Below are 27,789 nucleotides of genomic sequence, written 5' to 3'. Positions count from 1 at the left end.
TTGTACACTTCACTTAATGAGGTTTTAATGAATATTGATATAAGTATCAAAGATGTTTTGAAATCGTTAAGACATGCACAATTAAACAAGTTTCCAGGCTTGGACTCAATTACCAACGAATTACTTAGATGGTTTAAACAACTCTTTACTAGTCAGTCATGTTTCACAAATTTGTCGACTTGAAAGCACATCAAATGAATGGAACCAGGGGGTTATCATCCCAATCTACAAGAAAGGCAATAGAAATGATCTCATTAATTATAGAGGTATAACCTTAACATCGTGTGTATCTAAAATTTTTAACCATATTGTTGTAAACCATATGTCTCTAAAAATTGCTCTCGGAGATCCAGGGTGGCTTCAGGAAAGACTACAGATGTGAAGATAATATCTTTACAGTTAAAAATGTTGCCGCTGCACGACTGGCCGAAAATAAACCTACCTTCCTAGCCTTTCTGGATTTCTGAAAAGCATTCGACACGACCTGGAGGGATGGTCTTTTAGCGGTTGCTTGGAAACTAGGGATTCGTGGTAAAATTAGTAAAATCATTTGTAGTTTGTACAAAAATGTTAAATCTAATGTTAAATTTGGTGATATTAAAACCGATTTCTTTGATGTTGAAGATGGCGTGAAGCAGGGCTGTGTGTTATCACCGATTTTGTTTTTCATTTATATTAATGAACTCGTCAAATTAATCAGAAACGCGGACGCAGGGTCCACATTTGTGGTATTCAAGGCTGTTTATTCTGAGCGGATGGCGTTGTTCTTACAATGCAGATGACCAAACATGTTGAATATTGCGAATTCATTCTCCCAGACATGGAAGCTTGATTTTAATCATGAAAAATCAAAAGTGTTAGTGATTGGGAAAAGGATAGACATAAGTCATTTCACTTTTTGGAATAAAAGGTAGTCATGAAAAGGGATCGTTCATTCTACAAAATCCGGTGCCAATAGCCTTTTTTTTCATTCTTTGGTCAACATACACTTTGTCGAGCATTTAGGGCATCAAATATGTTGTTTTTCTGGTAGAACTCAACGAGATCTACACGGACATATATAGTTTTCCATACTTTAAATGCTTTCTTCAGCCTGATTAACCCTTGCAAAGGCTCAAAAATCGCTAAAAATGCGTTTCCACTGCTCAAGTGTCACATCTAACCCTGAATATTTTCTTTGAATAAATGCGATTTCTTTACATATTTGTTGTTTTTTAATTAGATAACGCACCATCATATTGTTTATCAACATTATTTTTAGTGATTAAAACGTCTTTGTGTAATTCTAAAATAAATTGCACTTTCCACCAAAACGCTGTGAGCTACGTTACCCCTTTTTAACACACGTTATTGAAAAGAAGTAAACAGAGGTATCAATGTAATTTGCGGTTTTGGAAAGGAAACACTCATAGGTTTTTAAAAATCACAGTAAAAATCGTGATGCTGTAGCATTTTTGGCATAGAAATGTTGTAAACATTGAAATTTCGACCGACCATGTTAAGATTGGTGAGCTACGTTACCAGGATTCTATAGTATGCACTTGTATTACATGTACTTCCTAATAATATGTGAAAGCTACCAGTGGTCGAACCCCATTTATATTAGAATTAACCGACATAACGTTCTAACGTTCGCAAATCACATTAAAAACCAGTGAACTACGTTACTGTGAGCTACGTTACACACTCATTTACGCATCTTCAAAACTTCTATGAAATGGTGAAATCTGTTTTACATTTCACTCAAGTGATCTTTAGTTTGCTTTTTATGACCTTGGATTGAGTAAAACCAGCCCATTTTGTAGTCGGTAACGTAGCTCACATTACATTGAGTTTTAGTGTTAAAAACATCATGACTTCCTGAAAGAAAAATATGCAAGTGGTGTTGGCAATTTTTTACATCTGAAAGTAGTGATACATTTACTCTTAAAAAACACAAAAAGCAGGTCTTTTTGAACAACTTTTATTTCTTCAATTTTTTTAGTGGATTGGCACCGGATTTTGTAGAATGAGCGGGATGTTTAGTTTGTCTTTGGTTCTTTTGAAGTGAGTTTACTGTGCTGCTCTGCCCTCTACCTAGTACCTGGTTGCCTCCTTGACGATACAGGTTTCAGCCCTAGCCCTCATTGCATCAATTGCGTTGCGTACCATCCTTGTGCGGCGGATACTTGCGAAATAAAAGGTAGCCCTGAAAACATATATTCTGTTAAATATTCCAATTAAATTAGGTTTATCACACTAGTGAATGTGTTCCGAAGCCTTATCTTTCCATGTCATTAGCCTTTTTTTCATTTAATCTTTGATGTAGCCAAACCTCATCTGTGGACAGAATGAAAAACGGGTACATTTCTTTAAAAGGGCATATCTTCAAAAGTTATGAGCCGATTGAAATAATTGTTTCGGTTTATTAAAGCTAACGGGTACAGGCTTCTTTACATACCAACTTATACTTGAGCAAATTATCCGAAATAGGTGAAAAAGAGGGCGCAATAAGGGGCCTCTTTTTTTTGGGACACCCTGTATTAGGACTGATGAATATATCAAGTTAGAAAATGATTTGTGTGCCAAAAACTTAAATAAATTATGGTTCCTTTTCATGGCTGGAGACCTGGACACCAAGCTCCATCTAATGCTCGGTGACTCTTTTAAGGGTGTCAAAATAAGTTGTGACGCACTAGTCGACAGGTTTTGCAAATCGCACCTTGTGCATGGGCATATAGAACTGAACTTCTTAAAGCGGTTTAACTCTGTAATATACTTTATCTATGTAGTTCTTATTAAGGGGCAGGTCTATTGCAAAAACAACATCATATCATTGGCAAGTTAATATTATGAGGACAATGAAAATGACACTCCTTTTTTGAGAAAATAAGACGTTTAAAATTGATTTTCCGCAAAAACCAACTTAAGCGGTGAGTTCCTTCGAACGAGACAGATTTGGCCTAGAAAAACGGTGACGTCATGAAATGAGATGTGCCCGTTTTGAGAAAAGGCACTATAAACGCTCTCAATGGACAGAACGAATACTGTTGTTGTTCACAGAAAAAATTCCAAATTAAGTATTACAAATTTAATGGTTTTCAAACATATGGATAAAATCAGCCACTTCCTTTTTTTTATATATTAGACAATATTATTGTAATATTACAATTTATATGTATATCAATATCATGAGAAATATTAGGCCTGAAAAATAAATACATAATTTGAGCTTAGAAGTTTCATCTGAGACTAGCATATAAACCGTGTTAAGTACACAAGCTCATGTATCTGATTTCCCTGTATATTGCAATGCTATAGTTTCAGTTGGATGAAATATTACAAAGCAAACGCATAGTAACAATACTGAGTGGGATTTGTTCCCGAAATGAGAACAATAATGTGCACATTGTTATGCAGCATTGTTATGGTAAGTGATACTACAACTCATTGTTGCTAATGTCAAAGTGATTGTGATTGTATGATGAGAGCATGATATAGTGCCTATGAGAGCCTAGTGCCCGCTTCATTTACCTACGTCATCAGTCAAACGGGGGGATAATACGCACGCTTCAAACGGGGGAAGAACACGTACCAGGCTGAACTTTACCCACACAATTTCTCCTTTTTCAGGAGAAATACGCACAAAACAATTGCAACAAATGTCAACTTGTAATGTAATAACTATTCTCTTCGAATAGAGATAAACTTGTTTTTGCAATAGACCTGACCTTTGATTCTTATTTTATGTACGTTTATATTTGGGATGTTTATGTATCCTATTGTATATTTCCTTTGGATGCATCGTTGTGCATGATGATTGACAGCTGCATATATCGGCCATTCAAAAAGGTGACTCTTAGACAATGTAGACCGTGTTTACCTAAAAGGCGGCGTACAGTTTTCTGACCTCCGACCCTGACTGATCTGCGCTGTTTCTCACGTAAATAGACCGTGACCTGACCGCTGAGTAGGGGATCGCGACTGTTGAACAGTTTTTGTTCTCAGAACCCCATATCTTTGAAATTTGGTCACGATATTGAGATTTTCGAACGAATAATGAGGGGTAAGGCAAGAAATGCAAACGTAAAACCAATATTCCGCGAAACTGCTTGTAATTTAACCACATGGTTTCGTGAAATGAGAAGATGGGCTATTTTCACGCTCGGTCCAAGAATGAATAGCCTATCATTTGCAATTGCGCGCACTTTAGTCTTTAATTAATCATCAGTCCTGGTCGTTACTCTGGGCTGTTTTAATAATCCGAGAGGTACACGTAGTCATGCTCGTTGAATTCGCTCATACACAGATAGCCCTGGTGGGAAAACAAAAGAAGTGTAACATTATAAACATTACGATTCCAGTATGGATTACATGAAATCAAAAACACACAAAATAAAATAGCAAATACACGAACAATCAACAATTATGAAGCCAATTGCAACGGCTCTTCTGTACGTTGCCTTGTCTTAAACTAAGTTAACAATTTTAACGTAAAACTTGAATTTCCATTGAAGATATATATTTTTACTATTAAGATAAGAAAAACATCTTTGTTACCTGGGCATCTTCCAGCATATGTTCCACTTCCTTTTGAATTTGCATAAATGTAGGTCTTTCATCCGGGTTCTCTTGCCAGCATTTCCGCATTATATCATATCTGATGCCATAGAAACGTGGGAAATGAATGGAATTAATGGGAAAGATGTAAAGAGAAATGAAACAACGGGAAACTTTTAAAGCGTTTTTAGAGGTATATGAGATAATGAGTAAGTTATTTTTGAGGTTAATGTCAAAAATCTAAATATTTGTATAGGAACTGAGGGATATCTTGAGGTGCGCAGTCCCGAGGGATTATGAAGTCACATAACGTCAGTATCTAGATGAAACTAATTTGAATCTTTTAAAATTTTGTAATCTTACATTTCCTCGCTGCAATGTTCTGGCTTAGGTAATCTATATCCTTTTTTCAACTCAGATATAACTTGACCGTTTGTCATGCCTGGATATGGTTGCGAACCTGTGTAATAAATCAATCAAATAGATCAATTAATATCTCATACGTTATTCAAACCTTTCCACGGATTCAAATATCAATCGATGATCTGTATTCGGAGTGCTAATCACTGCGCATCATCAGCGCATGAGGCGTCTATCTGTATTCGGAGTGCTAATCACTGCGCATCATCAGCGCATGAGGCGTCTATTGTGATCTGTATTCGGAGTGCTAATCACTGCGCATCATCAGCGCATGAGGCGTCTATTGTGATCTGTATTCGGAGTGCTAATCACTGCGCATCATCAGCGCATGAGGCGTCTATTGTGATCTGTATTCGGAGTGCTAATCACTGCGCATCATCAGCGCATGAGGCGTCTATTGTCATTGGTAACTATTTGACTCCGTGGAACGGTTTCGTAAAATTCTTTGATTTCAAAAACGGAGCGGTCAATTGTCAAAAATCAAAGGGTATGTGATAGCTGATATACTAGTATTCCTCAACTACTTGGTTTATGCGTTTAGGTTAGCAACTGTTGCTAGTTGGTAGTTCACAGCATCTTGCGAAAGGTAGTGAGCTTTGGCAAAAAGTGCAATGATCATTTTATAGCGAGCGTGTAGAAGAATTCAAATATCACAGATATACTTTTGTAGGTCCTGTGGTTCTTGAGTTATGTTGTAAAGAGGGCTGAAACAACAACACTATTGTAAAACGTACATAACTCATTAACAACAATAAATCAAGCAAGTTTTCACTGAGTATATGATTTGTAGAATTAACTTTTGCAAAATATTAAAGTACTATTTTTCAATAATATATTGATTTAGAAAATGAAAATCTATTTTTTTGGTTGCTTCGACCAACAAAAGATCGCGTCGCCTTAAAGTGCCCCAAAAATAAGTTTCCGACGATACAGTTCTTTCAGGGACACCCTGTATTTAGTACCAATGTATAGCTTTGTGGTCCTCTATATACATGATATAGTGATAATAAAATACGTATAAATATATATTGCCTACATAAAAAAAGTCGACATGACGCGGCATAATGTGAGCGTGCCCTCAAAAATTTGGGTAATTTTGGTCATGTACAAAATATCGGCTAAAACGTCTACAATTTGTAGACTACAAACATGCAATTTGCACTGGATTTTCTCCTAAATATAAAAGAAAATGACAATATAAACCCAGCAAACATAAAACGTTTGGCAGAAAACGTTTTCAAAATGTCGGATAAAACGTTTTGATAACATTCAAAAACATTTATACCAACTTTCTACAAAATATTCTAACATAATGTTACATAAAGTATTGAGAAAATATTTTATAAAACCGTTTGCCAACAAATATTTTACAATAATATTTTGATAACTTTTGAAAAATAGTCTTTTATTATGTTCAAGACCTTGATATCACCCGACATTTAAACATTATTAAAACGTTTTGTCCTAAAACCAAAACATGTTTGTAAATTTAAAAAATGATTGTAAGTTGTAACTTGTTTATAACGTTTAAAAACATGTGTGTGTTTGCTGGGAACCTAACTACTAAGTTTTAATGTCGAGATATATATTTTTTTTTAATAACTGTGCAGAAACGAAATGAAAATCATGGATTTTACTGTTGAAACCTATGGTGGGCCTCACTACTCGCATGGTCATTTTTGATGGTCGGCCCTATCCCCGGATAGATGCTGGGGTAAACATTTGAGCGATTAGCTAAGTCGTTTGGGGGTAGACATACGCATTATCATGCCGGATGAAAGTTCCAACCTCCGTAGTATAGATAAACATATTGCTGTTGCATATCACCAGTTTTTTGTTTAATGACACATTTTGATCATAATTATTAAATGAACACAATTATATGAACCTACCTATAGTAACTAATTCCCATAGCAGCACACCATACGACCATACGTCACTCTTGGAAGAATACACATTGAGTAACAGAGATTCTAACGCCAACCAGCGAAGTGGTACTCGACCCTATACAAAAGGTGACAGACAGTGATTGATATTGTATGGGTTTTTTGTTGCTTATTGCTCTTGATATCACCAGTTTGTCAAAATGGCACATTTGACCTAAATGTATGGAATATTGTGATGACATTTTTATGATCACTATAAAGACTGTAAATTCTTCTTTCAAACCACATTATATGATACCGCGTGGTTAATATTACGTAACATTAGCATAAACTCAATAGGCTACAGACACTGTAAAATCACGCGAGGCGAACCTTTCAAATTGTAGTGAAATCACGTGTTTAAAATTCCAGACAACCGAGACCTTACATGATAAATATGCCCAGTTTTGGAAAATTAGGCCCGGGTCTGCCTGGTGGTAAAATCAAAGGTTTAGTTTGTAGCAAAACGAATGTGCTTATCTAAATATGTATGATTTATAAGAAACACTTTTCACTATGGCAGCATAGACTGTAAAAGGGAATTCTTTTTACAATAGAGGTTATCCACTTCACTCATGTGCGACTTCTAACAAAAGGCGCTGGTTCCCGTAGTATTCCTCATTCGAACCAATTCAATGCACGACATCGGAGTTACCTGCATGACTTTGGCGGGCTATTTTGAAACAGTGATGGTTGCACATGTAGGGACTTCTTTTGAAAGTCCTAAACAAGGTATAGCAGTCGTTGATAGGATATGCAGCTTATAGAACACGAATAACCTCTATCTGTGGACATTGGACAACCTGAGAAATAAAAACTTAAAACATAGGAGCACGACTTAGCGAACCGAACCTTCACCACCAAGATTATGTATATGCTATTTGTAGGCGTATCCGTCCACTTCTTATAATTCATAATTATAGGCTTAGCACAAAAGTAATTACAAATTTCAAACTTTCAACATCTTACCCGTGACTTCATTTCATATTCATTCTCTTCTGCCATATCTCTAGCTAACCCAAAATCACTGACTTTACATACAAGACCTTCTCCTAGAAGAATGTTACGAGTTGCCAAGTCCCGATGGACACACTGTAATAGAAAGAATAGAAGAATGTTACGAGTTGCCAAGTCCCGATGGACACACTGTAATAGAAAGCATAGAAGAATGTTACGAGTTGCCAAGTCCCGATGGACACACTGTAATAGAAAGAATAGAAGAATGTTACGAGTTGCCAAGTCCAGATGAACACACTGTAATAGAAAGAATAGAAGAATGTTACGAGTTGCCAAGTCCCGATGAACACACTGTAATAGAAAGAATAGAAGAATGTTACGAGTTGCCAAGTCCCGATGGACACACTGTAATAGAAAGAATAGAAGAATGTTACGAGTTGCCAAGTCCCGATGAACACACTGTAATAGAAAGAATAGAAGAATGTTACGAGTTGCCAAGTCCCGATGGACACACTGTAATAGAAAGAATAGAAGAATGTTACGAGTTGCCAAGTCCCGATGAACACACTGTAATAGAAAGAATAGAAGAATGTTACGAGTTGCCAAGTCCCGATGGACACACTGTAATAGAAAGAATAGAAGAATGTTACGAGTTGCCAAGTCCCGATGGACACACTGTAATAGAAAGCATAGAAGAATGTTACGAGTTGCCAAGTCCCGATGGACACACTGTAACAGAAAGCATAGAAGTATGTTACGAGTTGCCAAGTCCTGATGGACACACTGTAATAGAAAGAATAGAAGAATGTTACGAGTTGCCAAGTCCCGATGAACACACTGTAATAGAAAGAATAGAAGAATGTTACGAGTTGCCAAGTCCCGATGGACACACTGTAATAGAAAGAATAGAAGAATGTTACGAGTTGCCAAGTCCCGATGAACACACTGTAATAGAAAGAATAGAAGAATGTTACGAGTTGCCAAGTCCCGATGGACACACTGTAATAGAAAGAATAGAAGAATGTTACGAGTTGCCAAGTCCCGATGAACACACTGTAATAGAAAGAATAGAAGAATGTTACGAGTTGCCAAGTCCCGATGGACACACTGTAATAGAAAGAATAGAAGAATGTTACGAGTTGCCAAGTCCCGATGGACACACTGTAATAGAAAGCATAGAAGAATGTTACGAGTTGCCAAGTCCCGATGGACACACTGTAATAGAAAGCATAGAAGTATGTTACGAGTTGCCAAGTCCTGATGGACACACTGTAATAGAAAGAATAGAAGAATGTTACGAGTTGCCAAGTCCCGATGGACACACTGTAACAGAAAGAATAGAAGAATGTTACGAGTTGCCAAGTCCCGATGGACACACTGTAATAGAAAGCATAGAAGTATGTTACGAGTTGCCAAGTCCTGATGGACACACTGTAATAGAAAGAATAGAAGAATGTTACGTGTTGCCAAGTCCCGATGAACACACTGTAATAGAAAGAATAGAAGAATGTTACGAGTTGCCAAGTCCCGATGGACACACTGTAATAGAAAGAATAGAAGAATGTTACGAGTTGCCAAGTCCCGATGGACACACTGTAATAGAAAGAATAGAAGTATGTTACGAGTTGCCAAGTCCCGATGGACACACTGTAATAGAAAGAATAGAAGAATGTTACGAGTTGCCAAGTCCCGATGGACACACTGTAATAGAAAGAATAGAAGAATGTTACGAGTTGCCAAGTCCCGATGGACACACTGTAATAGAAAGAATAGAAGAATGTTACGAGTTGCCAAGTCCCGATGGACACACTGTAATAGAAAGAATAGAAGAATGTTACGAGTTGCCAAGTCCCGATGGACACACTGTAATAGAAAGCATAGAAGAATGTTACGAGTTGCCAAGTCCCGATGGACACACTGTAAGGCCAAAAAAAAAAAAAGTGTTTGTTTGCCCAGACATGGGGTACAAAGGAGTGGGTCGGTAGGTCGATTTCCTTTTTTTTTTTTTTTTTTTTTTTTTTTTACATCTGTAGGCCTACACGTGTTGCAGCAAGTGGAGTAAGAGAAAATATATACACCAATCCAAGAAGCGTTTAGTCTATTTGGCCTCTATTGACGGAACCACAGATGTACCAGTGCAGGAGATTTAATTTGTTCAATCAATTCATGATCGTGTATTGAAACTCCCTGTTGTGTACAATTCTGTGTCACTAACAAGTAATTGATGGAACCCCCCCCCCCCACCTTTGAACACCGCAGTTTTACGTTGGGGACACCTTAGTAATGGCCTAGTCGGATTGGTGTATAAGACATTCAGCCTTACATTTTGTACTTGTGTGTATTTATATATTAATGTATTTCAACCTTATCATATAAAGTTTAATCTCTTTGGCAACAAAATCTTGATAAAGATTCAGCATAAATTCAGTATAAATGCATGTCTTTTGTAAGGGTGATGGGCTGGAAGCCTGTAATACAAAATCCCAGACCATACATGTAGTTGACATCCTTGGTTCTCTATATTGATGTTGATTGATGGTAAAATATTGATGGGGAGGGCTAAATGGGAAGAATGAAAGCTGTGATTGCCTGGAATATTAACTTTCAAGTGTCATTTGGCATAATTATAAGAAAAAAACATCCTTTTCTTTATTTTGCATGATGTTTTTTGATTTTTTGGGTCGGTCGTGTCTGGGCAAACAAACACCTTTTTTTTTTTGGCCTATAGAAAGAATAGAAGAATGTTACGAGTTGCCAAGTCCTGATGGACACACTGTAATAGAAAGAATAGAAGAATGTTACGAGTTGCCAAGTCCCGATGGACACACTGTAATAGAAAGAATAGAAGAATGTTACGAGTTGCCAAGTCCCGATGAACACACTGTAATAGAAAGAATAGAAGAATGTTACGAGTTGCTAAGTCCCGATGGACACACTGTAATAGAAAGAATAGAAGAATGTTACGAGTTGCCAAGTCCAGATGAACACACTGTAATAGAAAGAATAGAAGAATGTTACGAGTTGCTAAGTCCCGATGGACACACTGTAATAGAAAGAATAGAAGAATGTTACGAGTTGCCAAGTCCAGATGAACACACTGTAATAGAAAGAATAGAAGAATGTTACGAGTTGCCAAGTCCAGATGAACACACTGTAATAGAAAGAATAGAAGAATGTTACGAGTTGCCAAGTCCCGATGGACACACTGTAATAGAAAGAATAGAAGAATGTTACGAGTTGCCAAGTCCCGATGGACACACTGTAATAGAAAGAATAGAAGAATGTTACGAGTTGCCAAGTCCCGATGGACACACTGTAATAGAAAGAATAGAAGAATGTTACGAGTTGCCAAGTCCCGATGAACACACTGTAATAGAAAGAATAGAAGAATGTTACGAGTTGCCAAGTCCCGATGGACACACTGTAATAGAAAGAATAGAAGAATGTTACGAGTTGCCAAGTCCCGATGGACACACTGTAATAGAAAGAATAGAAGAATGTTACGAGTTGCCAAGTCCCGATGGACACAATGGAAGTAAAGAAAATAATATTTTTTTCGGGGATGGGTCACTCGATGACAAAATTCGGTTCCTGAGAAGGCAAGAGACATTAAAGCTGATAAATGCTGAACAGCTATGTTTTATTTGGAAGAGGTTCCCATACATGATCCTGTATTCATCCCATGCCTGACATGGCTTTACAGTGGCGCAGCAAGAAGTTTGGATTAGTTTGACTGCACCAAGAAGAACATTATTTCACCGACGAGTGAACTTGACAAGCATGTCACCCCCTCACCCCTTTCAGCAGTTCAGTAGCTTACGGTGGTGTGCCGGCCAAAATGTCAGAAATCTTGCCCCCTCCCCCCTGGATGCTGGCCGCCGGGCTGGTCGCCCTGATATATAAGATTTTTAGCCGTTTTTGTACTTTTATGAGCTTTTATGCACCCTTAAAAGTTGGTTTGCCCACCCTATGAAAAAGTGCTGGCTACGCCACTGATAGACCCAGGTAAGTGATCAGAATTAGGCTAATTTTGCACTGTCAACAGCCGGGGTCAACAGATCAGGTTTGGCCAATTTGTTGATATGGACTGTCGGTTCATTTTCAAAAATGACCACTTTCATCGCTTGGAAGGGGATGAATTCTTAAATCTGCCGATTCGGCGCTCCTTTAAACATGGTGCTCGGGGCACGTGTCTCATTGCCCCCTAGCTATGCATATGGTTGTTATGCTTACCTGTTGGTCAGCTAAATAAACCATACCACGAGCTATCTGTGCCGCAAAAGTCATTATCTCATTGGGTGTGAGAAACTGATGAGTACTATTATTATGATTGTTGGCTGATTGCAAATTGCTACACGTCGGATTGCCATGTTTTCGAATCTTTTCTAGATGAGATTGAAGATTCCCTTCGCTTGCGAACTCCATGATGATGTAATACGGCTCTGTAAAATTTGTTTTGTATAGTCACTATTATGTTTGTTAATATGTTATTAAGGATTAGGATTTTAGACTTTCACAAGAAGACAGGAGTAACTTTGTAAATACACGCACCCCGACACGCACCCAACCCATTGCCAACTTAGGCGTATAGTCAATCGAAGCACTACGTACACACACACCACCACCATATTAGATCTATTTTCTATTAAAACGTTTCTGCACTTTCTTCGCCACACTCATAGTGCTATCAAGCTGCTAGGCTAGTACCAACTCCCTTAGTTAGGAGTGAAGCGCATATTCCTAGTCATAGTGCTATCAAGCTGCTAGGTTAGTACCAACTCCCTAAGTTAGGAGTGAACGCATATTCCTAGTCAGTGCTAACTAGCTATAGCCTAACTGGTTCAGCTCAGTAGGCCAGCACACATATCAATGTTGTTGGTTTGTGTAAACTAAATTGTCTACAGAGCAACGAGAGGTTTTACATGCTAGCGAGTTATCCTTACCTTTATCAATACATGTTCCCAGCATACCAATAATATTTGGATGAGGCTTTAAACTCTTGTACATCTCAACTTCTTTCAGGAAATTCATTTTATCATCTTCCGTAGACGTTTCATGTAGCATTTTAACCGCTACCACTGTTTCAACACCTTTTGTCACGATGCCTTTTGCTGTTGCACGATATACCACAGCAAAAGCCCCACTTCCCAGTTGTTCGCACAACGTCAAATTGTTTCTGTTGAACGCACCCGACTTTTTTCTGATAACTGGGCTAGGCTCGTACTGGAACTAAAATAAATAAATAAACAAACAAACAAACAAATAAATAAATAAATAAATAAATAAATAAATAAATAAATAAATAAATAAATAAATAAATAAATAAATAAATAAATGTGCAAGAAGTATCAAACTGCCCGGTGGAAAAAGTGCTCAATTCAGAGGTGTAAATACAACTCTGCCTTTTGAATAACACTAAATAAATAAATAAATAAATAAATAAATAAATATATAATAGAAGTATTGGTGACACATTTTAGCATAAGAGTATTATCTGTTATATAGTGAGTGCCATTGATGCACTGCAAAAAAATGTTTATATTTAAACACGATCAACACTTAATGAACACGTGTTTATTAATTGTTGCTCTAAATACACACTATTCTTGTTTTAAAAAACCACAAAGACTCAATTCCTTCAATTTGTATCCATGTAATTAACAAAAGATTAGAGTTTCAAAAATATTACTAATTGGCGTATCCTTCCAACATGACAATATGGTCACAGTGCCAAGCCCCTATACACCGCAGTGAGCCTGATTCAAATGGGAGCGAGCGGGAAAGTGTTTTGGAGTAGCAAATGACTTCAGTGTTGTCATTTGTGAAATGCCGAGTGATTTTTCAAATAAATATACATACATTGGCCAAAAGTATCGCAACATCGGTGAAAAAAGAAGAATTCGGCAAACTGTAAGTTAAACATTCATCCAATTCGCCAGCGAAGTGGTTACATGACTCCCTGGTAACTGGACCACTTACCTTTTGGAATTGGTAGTACATGTCATAGACTTTGTGTTGCGATCACTTTGATCGTGGTACAGAACTCGAAAGCGTAATCCAGTTGACATGTGATAATCGGACTACACGTAACACTTCGCTGGCGAATATCCTGTCGAATTCACACTACGTACTACATAGCAATGCATGACTGGAAATACCTGTGTCCCCTGTGGTGACATCGTGAGCGTATTCTAGTGCTTACAATGGAAGAATGAAAATCCGTTTGAACGCCGAAAGGAACAAACTTTATACCACAAAATAAGTTGGTGCCTTAAAATGGTCTCCAAATGGTTTAGAACTATGGTTGGTTTTGAACTTGATCTATGTATTTGAAATTTGATGACTTCTCCCGCCATCTTGGAGAGAAATTAATTTGGTCCCATATGAAGATATACCTAGTACATCAAGAGCTTTGTACCAATTTCGATGCTTTCCGAAAAATGGTATATACGATGACCATTCGGCCGCACTAATCAACCAACCTGTTTCCGTAGGGCAAGTTCGTCTCGTCTCTGTTGCCTTTGTTCTCGGTCTCTGCGTTGTCTCCTTTGATACCAGCAACACGCAATCACACATAGAGCGACGATAAGAAAACCAACAGCTACTCCAAGGACAGCTATGACGATTATCGTTGTATTTGAGAGCTTTGCAAGAGATTCACGGCCAGAATCAGGTAAATCTTCACAAAAGAGAACAAGAAGCGTCAACAGGGATGTGTGAGTCACATTACAAAATCATAAAAATCGCATACGTGTACGGATTTATCAGAAGAATGGAATACTGCAATATTACCGTAAAAACCTCGATAGTTAGCATATGTGCTTACTATCGAGCTATTTTGAAACATACAAACATGAAGAGCCCCGTCCACAAAAGTGTAAATGGTTTTGAGCAAATTATCGATACACATAGTTATCTACGAACAAGTAAACCTGCAAATTTGTGTCTCAATCCCATTAGCTCAATTGGTAAAGCGCCGGACTTTTGGTACAATGTCATGTATTCAAAAGCGCTCGATAGTAAGCACATGTGCTAACTATCGAGTTTTTACGGTAGCATTTTAAAAATATATAACTACCAAAGTCTTAACCCGTTTTATGTTTTAATTTGTCTTCTAATTTATGAATTATTGCAAAATCTCTTGGTCGGTAATCTCTTGGTAATAGCTTATTTCGCTGATAATAGATTATTTACCTAACTATGTGCCAGATAGTTATTTCGTTAGTAAAATTTAATTTTTCCCAAGAGAAGTCCTTTTCAGGGGGCTGAGCTTTCGGAACTTTTCGGCCTTACATACACTAGGGGAACTTTCAATAGGACATGTCAAAGTGATTGACTAAAGTGTCAAGAGGGGATGTCAAAATGATTGTCAATGAGTCAAAAAGGAGAACTTCCTGTGTGGGGAACAAACAGGCTATAATTAACTTGGTCAGAGGTCCTTTTGAATAATCTATTCCATTCAGGAGGAATGTCCACTCCGTTTTCCTTATTGAAATTGTCTGATGGATATACTTTCTTTCAAACCACTTGGTGTCCCCAGTCAATGTCGTGTTGGTTTTGCCACACATGTTCAGCGACTGCTGATTTTTGTGTGTAGCCAGAGCCTGTCTCTATGGTGTTCACTAGTTCTCTTCTTCAACGTCCTGCCAGTTTCACCAATGTAAACTTGGTCACAAGATTGAAGATCCACAAGGTATAGAATATATAGCTCCTGGCTGGAGATCCTTGGGAATAGGCATGCATGATCTAAATCTATCAGCTTAAGAACTATGCCCGTGCACCCGGGTTATTCACAACACTAGTATAGACCATCAAAATCCATCATGAAATCGAACAGGCTTTTATAGAACCTTCTATATAATATAGTACACTGATAATTTCTAGTTTTAATATGTTTAAACAGTGTGTTAAGGTCCTTTCGCACTGGTAATGAGTGATTGACGTGCGAATGGTGCGCGTAAAAGAAACATTTCACGCGATGCTATGCATCTTGCGAATGAGATGATGTTTTATTCCATTATTCAATTAGCCAATCAGATCCCAACTTCCGTATTTACGCTCTACCAGACTGTGCACGAGCTAATATCGGCAACAAGTGCAAAAGGAGGCTGCTAAATATATCATAAAGGTAGTGGCTGTTACTTTCATATTCAGCGTTGTCTGTTTACAAACAAAAGACCTGTCAACAGTGGTCAAAACTCTTCCGGTTGTCCAAACTGGCCCTACCACAGGACCTTGTTTACACACTATATACTCCGAGACACCAACCCGAGAACTGAAAAACCTAGTGACAGCTTACAACCCAGTGACCGCTCATGCACCCTGGGTATAGCATGGTGTCTTGGAGTATATTCATAGTTTGTTATTAAAAGGCACATGGAGACAGCAGTTCAGTCCCAGAACATGATCATGTCAGCAAATAAATATTTTGTTCTGGGACTGAATATTCGGACTAGCATAAAGGTAAATGAGTAAATATTTTTTTCGAAGACTCGGTTATCTTCTTCAAAGAATATTGTCTATTACTTGATTGAACACTTTCATCAAGAAGCTTTAAAATTAAACAAACCTGCGCATGTGTCTCCTATGTATCCTGTGCCGGCGCAATCACAGCTATATGTCGCGTCAGTTTGTACATCGCATCTGCCTCCGTTCAAACATGGATTGGTATCCTGGCAGGAAAGCATGTCGTTTTCTGTAAAATAAAAATCAATCAATCAATCAATCAATCAATCAATCAATCAATCAATCAATCAATCAATCAATCAATCAAATACTCAATCAATCAATCAATCAATTCGTTTGGTCTTTGTAACTTGTATGATGTACAGTTAATATTCATATTATTCTTTCATACATAGGATGCTTCAGTTTTTACACAAAAAATATTTCAATGAAAACGCTCCCACTCGGCTATCTTAAAAAGGTAATCAGGGTTCCTTAGAATGTGTAATAAATTTAGAAACATTTGAATTTTGGTGGACACTGCTGGCACTGCTGTGTATTGGCAACGAGTGCCAAAAGAAAGCTGCTATAAAATATAGATGAAACCTAAATGATTATCAATAGGGAGGGACTGGTTCATCGATATGCCTTACACCATGGTAGGTATTATAGAAGGAGAATGCACGAACCCAGTTCCCTTTGTACTATGATCGTTATGAGTCGATACTGAGCAATCAGGTATAAATGGTGCACTATCGATTTGCTAAGCTTCTTATCTATTGAGCTTGGCCGGTTATGAACCACCGTTATCGTGACATCTAAGCGGAATGACGTCATTTTTACCCACAAAGCATTGTGGCCGTGACCATAAACAAAGGAAAACGATTTACTTCCGGTAATTTTATAACGCCAATATTTCTTATGGCCAAACTTGGCGGATCATAGAAACAACATTGCCAGTCTTGGAAAACCTTTCCAAATCATTTCCACTGGTTTAAAAGTCCCGCAGACACCCGCCAGTATTACTAATCATGATCAGAAAAAATACATAAATTCACCGTAACTTTAGAAGGAAATGAGGGAATTCGATCAGGTTTTCGCTAGTAAATCAACTTGAACTCGAAAAGACAATGACGCAATCGAAGATCATGTGACCGATGCAAAAGGGCACTAATATCATCCATTTCCGGTAGGGGTCACCTGGGGGGTCTGTTTAAATTGAATTTTAAGATAGATGATCGATATTGTCGCATAACGATCATAAACATCAAAGGCCGTGTTTGAGGGACTGCACTGATTAAATCCATTCAAGTGATGACTAGCGTTGAATAGCGTAATCGGCTTAACCCTATTGAGTGGATTAGGATTTTTCTGTGGAACCTCCTTCTATGATACCTACCATGCTTACACTTTAGCGAACTGCATGCAACCACTACATATACACCAGGCACAAAAGTAACTCGTCAGTTATAGTCATCCTTGCTGTTCAACAATCTGGTTTTGGATTATTCTGAAATATCAACCCACAAAATCAAAAGTTGCAATTTCAACGATTTTCAATGGGAACGCATCGTTGTATTGCACACAAGCACCACGGGCCAATCAATAAAGCACACAGTGTAACAGGCACAATCTAATCGTTAAAATTGCAACTTTTGATATTGGGGTTTGAGGGTTTGGAGGCGCATATGGTCAATTCTTGCTTGATTTTCACGAACAGGGTGTCATATGAGAAAGCAAAGTCCAATTAACAAAGTGTATATTTCAGATGATAATCCAAAAATATCAGGTTGTTGAACAGCAAGGATGACTATAACTGACGAGTTTCTTTTTTGTGCCTGGTGTACACTATTCAATAGCCTTATTGTGATGTGGCGGGAGGTTTAAACGCACGGGCCCTGAATAAAATATGATGCCAGGCAATGACGTCAAAATTCATCTATAGCATTTAGTAAATGAGTAAATAGGTTTTTCGTAGACTCCTCTTCCTCATAGAATATTGTCTTTACTTCCGGTGGATTAAAAAATTCTATCAAAAACCTGAAAATCAAACCAACCTGTGCATGTTTCTCCTGTGTATCCTGTGCCGGCGCAATCACAGCTATATGTTCCGTCAGTTTGTACATCGCATCTGCCTCCGTTCAAACATGGATTGATGCCCTGGCAGGAAAGCATTTCGTTTTCTGTGAAATCAAACAATCAATCATTTTTTTTATTTAGTTTTCGTTTGGTCTTTATAACTTGAAATTCAATTGAATATGTTTTGCAGCTTACAGTAGACCTGATGAACCATTTTGTGTTTCCTATTTAGAATAACAAAACATTTTGATGACACTTCCGTAAAGCATATCCTTCATGATGTCGATGGAATAATCGAGTCAAAGACTTGTAGAGACCCTCTGCAAACAGAGTTTTATTCGTAGAGGAAAACCTTTACACAACCTTGTGCAAGCGCATTTGACAACAAACATCCAGGGATTATTATTTTTGTATTAGTGTTGAAAATATTCACCCATTGAATTTTCATTGCATTGTATAACAAGGAAATTTATGGCAAACGCTGGTGACACACATATTTTAATCGATACCCTGAATGATGAGGTAGTTCATGCCGTGAATTAGATCTGCCATCAGAACCTCGTTTTCGTGTTTACGCTGTACACGCGCGAATTTTTTTACTGGTGCAAAAGACGGCCGGATTTTACCATTGGGTCAGATGGGCCCGGACTCAGGGCTCCAAATTTTTGGGCCCCAAAATGAAGATATTCTCTTTTTAATTGTTAATATTGGAATGACTCGTTATAAACAAATCATATTTGCCAAAAAATGTTATATTTAATTGTAATTCCTATCACAGTCTTGGTCAAATTTTGGCAACATTTCTGCATCTCAGAATTACAACAGATTATAGAGACTTGAGATTTTTCTTGGTCTGCGAGTTACAAATCAATGTCTTGAATCAAACTATTAGTGGCAGAAGTAGTGATGTAACAGGATTGATTACCATAGCGATAGGTGAAAACTATTTTTTAAATGTATTGTTATTTTGCAGATTCCATGTAAGATTCACCCGCACCTGTACGATTGGTGTCTTCGAAAAGAGCGGTATTGTGCTCAATCTATCATTGCACTTAGAGGGCAGGGTAACTGGGTAATACATTAAAAAATAGTTTTCACCTATCGTTATGGCAATTAATCCTGTTACATCACTACTCCTATTGCATCAATGCCACAAATAGCCAATAAGAAACTAACATATCAGACAGACAGACAGAGAAACATAGGACTCACCGGTACAGTACATCCCACCGTAACTTGTGCTCGTACAATCGCATATTACGTGGAAATCGTCAACAACCAGACAGATTCCGTTGTTCTGGCATGGGCTTGGATCACATGGATCACCTCCGGGTGGTCCTGTCCCGTATATTGAAAATAAAATAAATATCAGTTTCATAATGGACCGTATTATTCCAAAATTATGGTTTGCTGAACTAAGTCCCCACAAGTGTTTAGAAGTAGTCAACTGTTTAAATAATAACAAAGCTTGAGATTATGTGTCCAAATACTACTAATTAGTGAATTAATCAGCACTAACTGGTGCAGGGGTCACATAAATACTTTTCGATTTTACAATGAAACGATGCCTGTTAGATTTTAGATTTCCCAAATGATGTCATATCCATTTAGACATCTGAGGATTACCCAATCCATTAATAGTCCTTACAGGACTGTTGTTATGAACACACTATTGCATGAATTTTTGGGTAGATTGTATTAAAAGGGCATTTCGTGATCCACAGCATCATCCCCCACTTTTTTCAAAAAGAAGTTGAGATTTTTATATCACTGGAAACCTCTGGCTACATAATGTTTTATGTACAAAACATTTCTCGCAGATTAACTCGTTTAGCAAAGATATCGTGAAATTTGAATTTCCTTCTGGTATACCAGAACGAAAGTACAACACTACAACATTGCAACATTGCAATACACATACTCATGCATAACTTGCAAAATCGGAATCAACTGAAATTTTGGGAATAATTTTTTTCGTGGATATCTACTGAAAAATGTCATAAAAGAGGATGAAAAAGTGGGTAATGGTGAATCCAACGGACGAGGACACAAAACACATCAAGGATCAATAAATGATACAAGAGGATACCTTGAATATACGAAAAGAAAGAATGCAAGGTATACCAACTTGATGTGGGGAAACAAAATACACACTAGACAGTATGCAGAGGAGGACAAAAACACCAAATGTAGGCATAGAAGTAGGTAAAGTTCGATAGCCAAAAATTACCAATTCCAAGGCCCACAGAAGTGTTAAACCTGCAAAAATAGGAATACAAAAGTGCACTGGAACAAGTGCTGAAAATCACTATGCACATAAGCAGACATAGAGAACCAAACAACCAATGTAGGTACAGGTAAAGTTCGATGGCCAAAAATGCCAATTAGCCCACAGAAGTGTCAGGAAAACAGTACAAAAGTGTACAAGTGATGAAAATCACTGTGCACATAAGCATTAATAAACTGGTAGATCCCAAAATCAGAATTGTTCAGTATTAAGTGAACCCTCGTGATGTTGCATTCAATATTACGTATATTTTACGTTATAAGGTATTCTTTACTTTTACTGTCACTAATTATATAAACTTTTTATGACCATTTATTAAATATACTTTAAATGTGATAAACATCATATCGAGTTCAACTGAATGCGTTCATCATGATTAATAACATATTTTTATTTATCTAAAATCGACTATGGCATAGTCTAATTTCACCACATGTCACCACAACGTGGTCCTATTATTCCGTACTGATGTTCTTATCACCACATTGTGGTCCTATAATTACCAACCGTTGGCTTTATCACCACATTGTGGTCCTATGATTACCTACCGGTGGCCTTATCACCACATTGTGGTCCTATAATTACCCACCGTTGGCCTTATCACCACATTATGGTTCTATAATTACCTACCGTTGACCTTATCACCACATTGTGGTCATATGATTACCCACCGTTGGCTTTATCACCACATTGTGATTCTATAATTACCCACCGTTGACCTTATCACCACATTGTGGTCCTATAATTACCCACCGTTGGCTTTATTATCACATTGTGGTCCTATAATTACCCACCGTTGGCTTTATTATCACATTGTGGTCCTATGATTACACACCGTTGGCCTTATCGCCACATTATGGTTCTATAATTACCCACCGTTGACCTTATCACCACATTGTGGTCCTATAATTACCAACCGTTGGCTTTATCACCACATTGTGGTCCTATGATTACCTACCGGTGGCCTTATCACCACATTGTGGTCCTATAATTACCCACCGTTGGCCTTGTCACCACATTGTGGTCCTATAATTACCCACCGTTGGCTTTATCACCACATTGTGGTCCTATAATTAGCTACCGTTGGCTTTATCACCACATTATGGTCCTATAATTCCCTATCGTTGGCTTTATCACCACATTGTGGTCCTATAATTACCCACCGTTGGCCTCATCACCACATTATGGCTCTATAATTACCTACCGTTGACCTTATCACCACATTGTGGTCATATAATTACCCACCGTTGGCTTTATCACCACATTGTGGTCCTATGATTACCCACCGTTGGCCTTATCACCACATTATGGTTCTATAATTACCCACCGTTGACCTTATCACCACATTGTGGTCCTATAATTACCCACCGTTGGCTTTATCACCACATTATGATCCTATACACTTCTAGTGCCCGTTTCTATTCATCGTTATGTATTCTTCTCCCGTGCATTATTTTCGCGAACTACTTCATATAAACCTGCACGCTAAACAATACATTATCTAAAACCCGCACGCTAAACAATAGATTTTAGATAATACGTGCACGCTCAAATACTAGAAATACTACTTTCACATTACTATATAACTTATATAACTATGTTCGATATATATACCACAAAAAAAGTACGAATATACATTCTGTGGTGTTAAAATAGTTATAGGGTATGGTATTTTTTCATGCGCATTTTGTAAATCATAGGTTACAAACTGGTCTATTTTGCAACTATCATTGCCATACATTATGATTAATGAACTCAAATAAATCAAACATCAAATGAGAATAATCGAGCTTCTATTAATTAAAAAGGGCTAAAAACAGGTGGACCATAATTATACAAGATGACACCATTACAAAATATTCAGCATTTTACAAATGAATTACATGTAGGTCTATATCTAAGATAACATAAACACGCCCAGGAAACACACACTAGCGCATAATATCATGATCATGCTTTATAATACTGAACAAATTGAAAAATTCCACTGTCGTGTGTTTTAACAATATTAGTAGATTTTAAAGTTCAAATTGTAGAACTATAAAGTCCAGTTGATATTGATATATAAGTTTATTCTCTCATCTCCATTCACCGTAGTACTACATGTAGTGGGACGTCAAAATCGATTGTTTCTAGGTCAACTGCTTCAGTGTTCTCTGTGTTCGGAACCACGATATTAAATGATCACAACATAAAGTCAATTGATTACAAACCATGCGTGAATAAGTTACTAAAGTATGACGCATGGCGCAATCGATACCATTGATAGCTAACTTCTACAGTGATTGATTTTCTTGACCAGTTACTAGTAAATGCTTAAACTAATATAATGAATGCAGCCATTAATATTGCCTATTGTTTTAATACACTCAAAGTATATGACGGATAATGTACTCGTGCAAATGTATTCGTCAAGATAATTGCACTTGCCATGGAGTTATTGCATTTAGCTCTCGAGCCTATCGGCTCTCGAGCTAAATGCAATAACTCCACGGCGCGTGCGATTATCTTGACTAATGCATTGCACTCAGTTCATTATCCTAATCATAATTACCTACCGTTGGCTTTATCACCACATTGTGGTCTTATAATTCCCCACTGATGTTCTTATCACCACATTTTGGTCCTATAATTACTTACCGATGACCATATCACCACATTGCGGTCCCCTATAACCTTGTAGACAATCACAAGACGGGATTCCATTATCAATATAGCAGGTGCCACCGTTGAAACAAAAATCAGGAGGACAAGCTTGAGATACGACTGAAACAAACAAAAGGTCTGAGTTATTGCTTGAGTATATACTTTTTCTAACCTTAGGCCAAAACAGTGGGGGATTTTGGGTCGGTCGGTCGGATCTTTTTTTTTTTAAATTTATTTTTACATTATAAAGTAAAAACTCCACCTGGTTAAATATTCAGTAGTTTCCTAAATAATGTGAAACAATATTTAAGCAAATAAAGGATAAAGCCCCGGGGATAAAGCCCAATCCTTTACACCCAAATAATGTGTCCGAATCAGTTCAAGCGTAAATAATAGGTGAGATGCAGGCGAATCAATAATCACACTCAGAACGCTAGTCACTCGATGGCTATTGTTGTACATGGCTCACTCAGTCATTTAATTAGGCATTGGAACTTATCGAATTCAGTGTTGAAATGAGCACAATTGTGAGGTACACCTATTGACGTTATATATATATGTTCTCGACTAAATGAAAAGCGATAATTTTCATTTTTCAGAAAACCACAATGCATGATACTGTATTTTTTTTTAAAAATCCTGGTGTTAAACTTAGGCGTGAAATTTAGTGCATTAGCGCCAATCAATCCAGGTTTGAAATGTGTGTGTGTGTGGGGGGGGGGGACAACCGGCTGAAATTGTTAAAAAGTGGCTAAAAAGAACAAAAATGATGGTGTCATTATTGATGCCATTTTGAAAAAGCGCCCTCACCGCTTCACCCACCGTTGGCCAACGTGAAGGCAAACGGATTAGTCTATATATGTGACCGTCCACCTCAAACCGCTGGTAAAGCCGGCAAATTCTGAGTTACAGTGCAAAATGTGTGCATAAAGGTTGTATACATATGTACCTCAAGTTGGTGCTACATGTTCCCCATTTTGTTAGTGCCAGTGAAACACCTTTTAAACCAACCATTAATCCTGTTGTTGAAGAGGGTCCTAATAAGCTTCTACCTATGTATAGAATTCATAAATATCTCTAGTCTTTGTTTGCTTTGACTAAATTCTATTCAAATAGTGGGTTAAGCAACAATTAACAATGAGAGGACATTCCTGAACCTCGTTGACTTGGGGATGATTATTTGATATTTATTACCAGCAATGTGGTAAAAGAGACATTAATGTAGCACCGAAATAGGGTACCCTTTTGCTGAAGGAGCAAAGTTCAACAAACCATAACTCCGCTTCTGGATATCGTTTGAAGTCAAATGATATATCATTTTAAAGCTCATGATATATATTTTCTAAACATGAAATAAAACAAAATGACCGGGGATCGACTTTACGAGCGTTTCGTGGTGGACGGTCACATATCTACCCTGAGTCGCCGTCACCAGCTATGAAGTTCAGCGTGTGCTGCGCTGGCTTAGTGTGGTTTCTTGCGTGTACATATGCGGCACATTGATCGTGCGCGTAAAAGTATGTACACCCACCAAGTAACGCTAAGCTAACGCAGAACACGCTGAACTTCAAAGCTAGTGCCGGTGACTCGAGGTAGATATATGGATGTTATTATGGTGCTTAATTTACATGTTAAAGCAGGTTTTGAGTGATACATGTTGCTCAACTTACTGATTTTTTGATTATAGAATTCAATTAAATGATATAGACTGAGAAAAATTTCAGAAATTAGGGTCGGTATTCTTTAGTGCAGTAAAAACCTTTTTCTCCATTTCTGAAAATCAGGGTCGGTTGTTCGAGTGAGGCCAAACAAACACTTTTTTCTGGGCCTAATATTTGATTTGCAGAGCTGTCTTCCTCTCACACATACACACTTAGTAAGAAAGGATATGTGGAGGAAGTCAAAAATGATCATGATGCAGTCATGTCTACAGTAGAATTCACCACGACCGTTGCAGGACTTAAACCCCATTAAAAGCTATTAAACCAAGATAACACTCATTGAAAACAGCTCAACTATGTTACATCAGATCTTCTCTGGTTAAATCCACACATATGTGTGTCTGTTTTACTTGTATAATTAGCTAAAAATTTAGGACATGTTACAAAACTATATTTTCTAGAATTTCAGAAGAGTACTTTTAATATTGGCCGGTTATTTTTCACACAGCGACGTTAACTAGGCAATGTACTATTACCTATAACATACACTTGTATAAATGAGCTGGTATTTTAGTTTCAGTTGGGTGAACGATTATAAAGCAAACGCAAGGTAACAATTACTGTGTGGCCTTTGTTCACGAAATGAGACAATACTGTGCATATTGTTAACCACATTCTTGAAAATGAGAAACATAATGGCTGTGGGTCGTAAGTTCCGTAACACGGTTTGGAAATAATTTCTTCATATTTTTTGGTGTTATCTGTCGTTTACATATCCTTCCTAAAACACCAAAGTGCGAATATTTCCAAACATCTAAATTAGCTAAAAATTTAGGACATGTTACAAAACTATATTTTCTAGAATTTTAGAAGAGTACTTTTAATATTGGCCGGTTATTTGACACAGCGACGTTAACTAGGCAATTACCCATACTTCTATCATACACTATTTGTAGAGGTTACGCGTCAATGGTAAGAGCACTGTGTATTGTGTATATATAGGAAAACGGACAGTAACTGCAGTATGTGGCACCGTGAGGTTGTTGATACCTGTTGTGTTAAATGACCAGGAAATAAATTTATCTTTCTAAAAGTATGGATTGGTGGTGGTGCTGTGTGTGTGGGGAGGGGGGGCTGTCCAGGCACCGATCGTTATTTATGGCAGGGGGAATGGGCGTTTTGGAAAAAATATAGACAAAAAAAATTAACGTTCCCCCCCCCACGCGTCCGCTCAAAATTTTCGTGTTCCGGCTTGTTTTCCCAATTTCTCCACTTAAAAATAAACAATCCCCCTCCTGGTTCAACTAAAAATTTAAGTTTCACCCCTTAAGACCCCCAAACAATTTCGTGTTCCCCCCATTATCGATTTTACGTGATCAAACATTCGCTAGAACTTAAACATTACGGGAAATAGAATTGCAATAGATTAAATAACGTAGATATATGTTACATCTAATATTATACGTCTAATAAAAAGTATGCATACGGCTTAAAAACCAATACGATTGCAGGAACTTTCTCAAGTGTTTAAGAATGTAAATTATTACCATAATTACAGTTAGTTATATTGATTATATGAATGAATATCTTCAACACAATATATTCCTAGATTAAGGTCATGATGTGGTTAGGTAATAAAGGATTGATATGCAATATATCATGTATGCTTCGCATAAAAACACAATTGAGTGTCAATATTAAAAGTGAAGCAGGCGAGTGAATATACAATGATATAATCTGATATAAATTTATTATAGTTGCTAGACTGTATACAGACTGTAACAATAAACATTATACAATTACAATTGTGCGTTTTAGAAAAAAATAAATAAAAGAGACCATTGGCAACAATGTTGCAGCGGAGTCAGTAACATCTTGGCTCACAGCAAATCTTTACTTCATTTCTTTACTAGGGCCTATATAGATCGGGCTCAAACGCTATGCTCACAAATCGTGCAGAAAACGAGTTGGGCCGCTGTGACTTTTGACATTTTCAGGCATATCAAGATTGCATCGCGTAATACGCCTTTCATGATTAGCAATTACATGTAAACTTGCATTTCAGAAAAAATAAAAGGGGTTATATGGCGTGAATGTGATATGTATAGTAGCATAACTAATCCCGGGTCACTCTATATGCTTCATATAATCATAGGCGTAGATCCCCCAAAGCCCATTTTGTTTGGCACAATATTTCATAAGTTTAGCTTCAAAATGGCAAAATTTTGTCGCCAAAAGAAACCGGATTCACTATATTTCAAGAATTTTTTTCCAACCCCATCCCCCCATGCAAAAAGAAATCTACGCCACTGTTCATAATTCAACTCAATTCAGTCATTTTGCTATAAAAGACACGAAAGTGGCCAAGCTGTATTAAGACTACGACAAAGTAAAACTCAATACTAATTAAAGTCACATGCCTGATACTATTTTCTAAATTGTATAATATTCTTGTTACAACCTGTATACCATTATCATTTTCTTATGGTAAGAGTTACTCACCCATCGCAGGTATTACAAGGCTCGTGTAAACATACCAGACCAGCGTCATGATGTACCGATTGATATTAAAACTCCACTGGAATTTCTCATAAAATTCAGTAAATACTATAAAAAGTCCGTTCAGAAAAAGACATGTATAATCTTCGACTCATTTGAAGACCCGTGAAGGTAGATTGCATAAGTACTGATATGAAGATACTGCTTTTATGATAACAAACAGACATACACTATCGTTGACATGCATCGGTGCACTACACGGAAGTAAGTCAAGTTCTGAAAATAGTAGATACTCGACCTCGTCTAATAATCCGCTTTCTTCTTCAAAACA

The 27,789-nt window shown here is 37.4% G+C and overlaps 1 protein-coding gene across 4 annotated transcripts; it reads right to left on the bottom strand.

Annotated features, from left to right (window-relative positions):
- Nucleotides 1-722: 722 nt before the first annotated feature.
- LOC140170023 (tyrosine kinase receptor Cad96Ca-like) lies at nucleotides 723-27,711 on the bottom strand. 4 transcript variants are annotated; one of them, XM_072193334.1, is made up of 13 exons: nucleotides 27,462-27,710; nucleotides 23,293-23,418; nucleotides 19,578-19,703; nucleotides 18,344-18,469; nucleotides 16,411-16,536; nucleotides 14,324-14,520; nucleotides 12,785-13,070; nucleotides 12,075-12,283; nucleotides 7,854-7,976; nucleotides 6,852-6,963; nucleotides 4,903-4,999; nucleotides 4,540-4,639; nucleotides 723-4,294 (listed from the first exon to the last, which is right to left on the bottom strand). In XM_072193334.1, exons 1-13 carry the CDS (start codon nucleotides 27,508-27,510, stop codon nucleotides 4,235-4,237), a joined length of 1,737 nt encoding a protein of 578 aa, XP_072049435.1. In that variant the 5' UTR covers nucleotides 27,511-27,710; the 3' UTR covers nucleotides 723-4,234. The 4 variants fall into 4 exon arrangements, with proteins under 4 accessions (XP_072049435.1, XP_072049437.1, XP_072049436.1 ...); XM_072193336.1 differs by lacking the exon at nucleotides 16,411-16,536 and having other exon boundaries at nucleotides 27,462-27,711; XM_072193335.1 differs by lacking the exon at nucleotides 19,578-19,703.
- Nucleotides 27,712-27,789: the final 78 nt, after the last annotated feature.

Source organism: Amphiura filiformis, chromosome 14, assembly GCF_039555335.1.
Source record: "Amphiura filiformis chromosome 14, Afil_fr2py, whole genome shotgun sequence".
NCBI lineage: Eukaryota > Metazoa > Echinodermata > Ophiuroidea > Amphilepidida > Amphiuridae > Amphiura > Amphiura filiformis.
Note: the sequence above shows the minus strand (reverse complement) of the source record. Positions and strands in the feature narration are given on the sequence as shown.

What these genes read in the sequence shown, in the direction of transcription:
- LOC140170023 (XM_072193334.1), bottom strand. Translation starts at nt 27,510, where the DNA reads ATGACGCTGGTCTGGTATGTTTACACGAGCCTTGTAATACCTGCGATG. An exon ending in CCTTGTAATACCTGCGATGG is followed by an intron (nt 23,419 to 27,461) that starts GTGAGTAACTCT and finishes TGTTTGTTTCAG; the next exon opens with TCGTATCTCAAGCTTGTCCT. An exon ending in CATAGGAGACACATGCGCAG is followed by an intron (nt 14,521 to 16,410) that starts GTTTGTTTAATT and finishes TCTTTTGTGAAG; the next exon opens with ATTTACCTGATTCTGGCCGT.